General features: G+C 35.6%; 1 protein-coding gene across 2 annotated transcripts in view; it reads right to left on the reverse strand.

The window, feature by feature from the left end:
* The window catches only part of st3gal3a (ST3 beta-galactoside alpha-2,3-sialyltransferase 3a), a 41733-nt gene that overhangs the window by 23035 nt on the left and 12627 nt on the right, over positions 1-6071 (reverse strand). The window contains exons 3-4 of one of the 2 annotated variants that reach the window (XM_016560892.1): positions 4840-4887; positions 1792-1834 (exon numbers count right to left, since the gene is read on the reverse strand). In XM_016560892.1, the coding sequence (XP_016416378.1) occupies positions 1792-1834; positions 4840-4887 (91 nt within the window). The remainder of the gene's footprint in view (positions 1-1791; positions 1835-4839; positions 4888-6071) is intronic. The other variant, XM_016560893.1, reaches the window with a different exon arrangement.

The following is a 6071-nucleotide window of genomic DNA, read 5'->3' on the forward strand; positions in this document are numbered from 1 at the left end:
TTAGAACTGGTACACCGTTGTCGCTTGCGAAATCAAAATGACGGCGCCGTGGGTGTAAACTTACAGATTAAGGGGCGGTAATATTATAGATCCCTTTGCCAAGTCACCAAGGGAGTGAAATCTGACGCTTGCAGAAAAAGGCTTCCCAAAACAAAGTTACTGGGTTAATCTTTTTCATGTTTCCTTGGTTGGTAGATGCACCGGGGACCTGATTATAGCACTTAAAACCTGGAAAAGTCAGATTTTCATGATATGTCACCTTTAATAAATCTGTGGAGTAATTTAAAATGCCTCAGACCATACTGATTTAAATTTGATTGATTTAAATTTGACGATTATGGAACTTCATTAATTCTCAAGCAGATTAACATGCCTAAAATAGAGCTCTGTGTCTTACTAAATGCTTTGGGGTCTGGAGAGAGGGGAAAGCAGCTGTGTCGAGCTCACGGTGCCCAGAGGATGTACACGGCTGCTCAATGAGATGACAACTTGTGTGAGGAGTAGTTTATTTTATATAAGCGTCAGTATAAACCCACTAATTCACAGGCCGGCAAATGGAAACTTTCTAGTAAGTTTACATCAATACTGTGAGTGCTGGACATATAAAGATGACCTGTTGACAGTGCCATTTATACAGGTGGCCGTTAATGGTAATAAGAGAGGTTGAGCCATGTTTTACTTCGGGTAAACGGACCTCCCATACAGATACAATCAGGACTGTTAAATCAGACAAGGCTGGGTGAGAGCCAAGAGATCATTCATTAGAAATGCTTTAGGGCGCCATTAATTATCCTTCCAAAGTAAAGCTCAAATAAACAACAAGCCGAGTTATAAAGAGAGACAAATTGCTGGACAGTACAGGCCAAAGTGAACTCCCACATACATGCACACTCTGAAATTCTGTTACAAAACCTAGTGAGCGGTCTTGCCCTACATAGCCAGCTGCCTTCGAAGGCAACATCCCAACTGAAATAAAATGGTTTGGAACGTAGACAACAATTCTGTGTGTCATACAAACAGAAATTCGTGAAAGATTCGACTCCAACAGAGCATAAAATGTTGGGTGAAGTAGTCCATTTTAATTAGACTGAACTATTTTTGTCAATAGTTAAAAAGTAACTTATATATAGAAATAGATTATTCCCAGTTCTACTGTACGTTAAAACACAGAGGCTTGTATTACTTGTCATTACTTTGTCACCTGAACTCCAATAATGTTTATATGAAATATTAAACCAAAGGACTTTTATACATATCGTGTGGTAACTAGTGATGCATCAACTTCCTTTTTAAATGAAGCATGGAAACAGAAATGAAAGTTTTCATTTAACCAAAAACTGAAACCGAAAACAGTTTATTTAATAATCAAATTTATATTGTATATATTTAATAAAAATATTATCAAATTAATATTATCATGTTTTATTGTATTATCACAAATTAATATATATATATATATATTCTATGGTAAAATATTAACATTTAAACTGTGGCTGTAATATAAACTTAAGAAGCACAAAAAATGTTATACAAATTTTGTTAATTAATATTATTTCATGAATTATAGGTAAAACCTAACTTTTTTAGCAGACTTGTTGCTAAAAATAAGCAAAATATGTTATCTAACCTTAAAATTTGCCTAAAAATATGGAATTTTAGAAGGCAGCATGATTGTACTAACTTTTAGTGCAGTGATGAATGCATATTGAAATGCTGTAGGCAACTCACTAGGTTTTGGAACAGAACCCCATGCTCACGGAGAACCCACACCCTCAACAATGTGTTACTTACAGTTTTCTGTCAAGCTTGGTAAGGAATCCCTGCTTGTCGTATTCTAAAGAGAGAAGAAACACAAGAAATCAACAGAGTTTATGTCCCTAAAAGAGAAAGAAGAGAGATGCAGTGTGTTATCGTCACTGTGCCAACAGGAAGGGATGGAAATATTTCAGCAGAAAAGTATATCTGTTGTTGAGAGCGCAGGTTATAAAGAAAGAGATTATTATTGTAGTTACACAGAAGGAAATGTGAGAGGCTGATTACTGTGTATAGACCAACATGGGTGACAGTCAGTTGCACAAAAACAGTAAACTAAACAAAATTAAATATGGCTGTTCAGTAAAATGCCATTCAATGGCTACCAGCATTGACTCTGAACAGCCAGGAAGGAAAATACTGAAATATAGTCTATGCAAAAAAAAAAGAAAAAGAAAATACAAACACTGCAGAGTACAAGTGATTACACAATGCAAGTACGCATAGCTTTCTCACTTTAGTGAATTATTAATTTTAAAGGAATCTTGATGGGAATGATGAATGTGTTTATAATCATCTACCTATAGCTAACTACATGAGGAATGTGTGCTTGCAATGCATTAGTCAAGCATTTGCATGTTTTTGGTCAAACATTTCACAAACTTTAGATGAAACTATGTACAGTTGCAATATGGACATGAAATACTGATTGGTGTAAGAATAAAAAAAAAGTGAAAAAAAAGGGATATGACTAGCACAGCTAAGAGAGTTAATTATATAGCTTAGCTATAAAATATAGAAGAGTATTTGACTAAAGATTGTTAAGGATGACATGAATACACATCATTATGCAAGCTGATAAAATGAATTAAGATTAAATATGACGTTTATGGAATCATAAAAAGAGGACTGGCTGCTACCAAGTAAGATCAACAAATATATTGTTGTTCTAAGTGCCAGGCAACATTAGACTGCATAGTTCACTGAACCAGGTAATAAAGTTTTAGAACCCATGAAGTCTGATTTTATAAGAGTGAAGTGATGTTACATGTTTAACACAGAAGGATATTACAGAGATGTGTTACTTCCGGACAAAAGAAAACTGATAAACATACAAAGAAAGAACCCTTAAAAATAGGTCAAGACATTTTTGATAAAATAAGCTGAATACTTAATAACCTGAGAGAAGAAAGATAGACAGACAGACAGACAGACAGACAGATAGACAGATAGATAGATAGATAGATAGATAGATAGATAGATAGATAGATAGATAGACAGACAGACAGACAGACAGACAGATAGATAGATAGATAGATAGATAGATAGACAGACAGACAGACAGATAGATCTATGAAAAAGAACAAAAGAAAGAACAAAAAAATGATCCAATGAAAAAAGGATGAACGAAAGAAAGATTCAACAACAATAGAAAGAAAGAAAAGAACAAATAAACTAAAAAAATAACAAAATAAAGAACGAACAAGCAAACAAACAAACAAACGAAAGAAAGAAAAAACTAATTAAAGAAACAAAAACAAAAGCAACAATTAAAGCACTACTTTAAAACAACAAATGAACAAAAAAGAATGAATGAAAGAAACAGAAAGAATGAAAGAACAAAGAGAACAAATGAAAAAGAAATGAAAGAAAGAACAAACAAACAAAAGAAAGAAAGAAAAACTAAAACAAGAGTGAACAAATGAGAGAAACAATGATAGAACTAACAAACGAACAAACAGGGAAGAAAGACTGAAAGGAAAAGAAAGAAAGGAAGGAAGGAAAGAGAGAGAGAGGGAGGGAGGAAGGAAAGAGAGAGAGAAAGGAAGGAAGGAAGGAAGGAAGGAAAGAAAGAAAGAGAAAGAAAGAAAGACGTGTGTTCTGGGCGCTGCATTAGTGCGGTTGGTAGCAGTGATGTTGCATTAGAAGCCGCAGGAGCTGCAGCAGGTGTTAATCACAGCAGAAATCACTGCGCAGGGAATCTTACAAAGATCAGTGCTTCTGTCAGCTACCTGCCACCTGTTATCACTGCCTCACTCAAGACATATTCTGGGTCAAATGCAGCTTAAGCTCTACTGACAACATCTGTGACATGCTGCTACGCCTTTGAAACAGAGGAAGATCTGCATGATTTAAACGTTTACACGTGTATTACTGTAAACACGTTTGTTTTTATAATCAATAAAAAAGTAATAAACAATAAAAAAGTATTTGCAGGTCACAGATATTGCTGACAGACCTTCAGTTGCATATTGCCAGAAAATACATTTGTTACAGTTTTAATCATTTAAAAGTCAGTATCATTATCAGTACATTATCCCTATATCAACATTATTATTAGTAGTAGCAGTAGTATCATTACTGTAATCTAGATTTTAATATGGGAAGGACTGGACTGGTATTTACTCCATATTAATAGACCAATGTTTAGTACAGCATATAAATCATTCCAGGTTTATGACTTTTTAATAGTGTTCAGAAGAGTTTTTCACCAGTGCTTGATATGGAAAAAAAATCTGCAAAGCATAAAAATATAAATCTTTATTAACTTCATCATTTCGTCAAGACAGAAGCACGACAGATGTCTTTGTACTGAATGTGCAGGGGAAAATTCTGCTTAAATACTAGAAATGCAATGGAGAAGCTTCATAATGTTGGGAGACCAAATGTGCAATTTAGTGATTTGATTATTTTTGTATATTAATTTAAACTTCTTGTATTTTGAACAGTGTTGAACTAGGATGCTTGAGAAAACAAGCATTTGTCTCAAACCTGCTGTTTTGTTACATATACAATTTAATAGAGTTATACAACCTTAAAAGTTTGGGGAGAGTAAAATGGATACTTTTATTCAAGCAAAGATGCATTAAACTGATCAAAGTTTAAAGTAAAGACATTTATAATGTTACATGAGATTTCTATTCCATTTCTTTCTATTCATCAAAGAATCCTGAGAGAAATGTATCAGGGTTTCCACAAAAACACGAAGCAGCACAACTGCTTTCAACATTGATCTCCCTTAATAATGAAATTATGCGGATGAATCTCCCAACATTACTGTAGAATCAGTATACGGTAAACCTCTACCTGAAGCTACCACACGTCCCGCGGAGAGTAACCTATCCAAATCAGCCTCTGAAACACAAGAGTGTGAGTTCAGCATACAGAAGGCATGTCATCACCTCTGTTTGAGTGAGATCAGATGCTTTTAGTGTCTCTGTAAACAGTGTTGAACAGCAGCACCAGGACTAGAGCGATGACAGCAAAGAATGCTAAACTCATCTACATCTTTGAATTGAAAGCCTGAGGTTGAGTAACTTTTCAGAGAGATTTTTTGGTAGAACTATTCCTTATGCATTTCTATACCATTATTAGGGTTTGTGATGACCCATGCGTTATGTGCGTCATCTCTGGGTTGAATTGTGGTATTACACACTGATATTCCCACTGATTGTTCTCTGATGGGTTCATCGAGGACACCTGCTGTTGGTTTCTTGCCTCTTAAAAGGCAGTATGACAACTGGCCAGAGGCGAGCTGCATTTTGGACTTGGTTTCTTTTGGTTTGACAATTGACCTATCGGTAAGTCCCGCCCCCCTTAGTTACTGTTGCTCCCTTGGACAAACAAATGGAGCTGCTCACTGTCTTACAGACAACTGTCAGTGTGAAAACCTTGTCACAAGATGGTTTTGAACATGAGAAGCCTCATGTTACGGTCGTCACGATCGCAGATGACAACATCCAGGATCAACATGTACCACAGGGTACGATTAAATTCATTTACATTTAACCAGTTTAATATGGAGAGGCACTGAAATGTTATTTTGTTAATACATTTTGTATATTATTCGCACTTTCTTGTGTGTCCCCTGTTTTTGTTACATCCTTTTCGAGCCATGGGGCGTAACAAATGGGGGCTCATCCTCTTCGTTTTAGAATTTGTTTGATAGTGTAAGAATGATTGAAATATTTGATAAATTTGTTTGTTGTCGTGTTTTGGATTTCATTCATTCGTTTGAACACAGTTTGTTTGCTCGTGACGTTTTGAGGGAAATCCCGTTTGAATAGTTTGACGTCACGTTGCAATTTAGTCATGTGTTAGGGGACACCTGAAAGTGATTGGTGCAGTAGGTTGATCGCCGTTCGAAGTCACAGACGGGTAAGTGGCTCTTGTGCAAATTTGTTTATTTTACTTGGAGTTTTTCCCGTTTAGGCTTAGCTACTTGTTTCCTTTGAGACATGTTGTTTTTGTAGTGTTGCGGTGAAAGCGGGTAGTAGCGGTTGTCTCGGGAGCACTTACATGGGGTTGTGAATTTGTCG

Source organism: Sinocyclocheilus rhinocerous, unplaced genomic scaffold, assembly GCF_001515625.1.
Source record: "Sinocyclocheilus rhinocerous isolate Xijiao unplaced genomic scaffold, SAMN03320098_v1.1 scaffold588, whole genome shotgun sequence".
In the NCBI taxonomy this organism is placed as follows: domain Eukaryota; kingdom Metazoa; phylum Chordata; class Actinopteri; order Cypriniformes; family Cyprinidae; genus Sinocyclocheilus; species Sinocyclocheilus rhinocerous.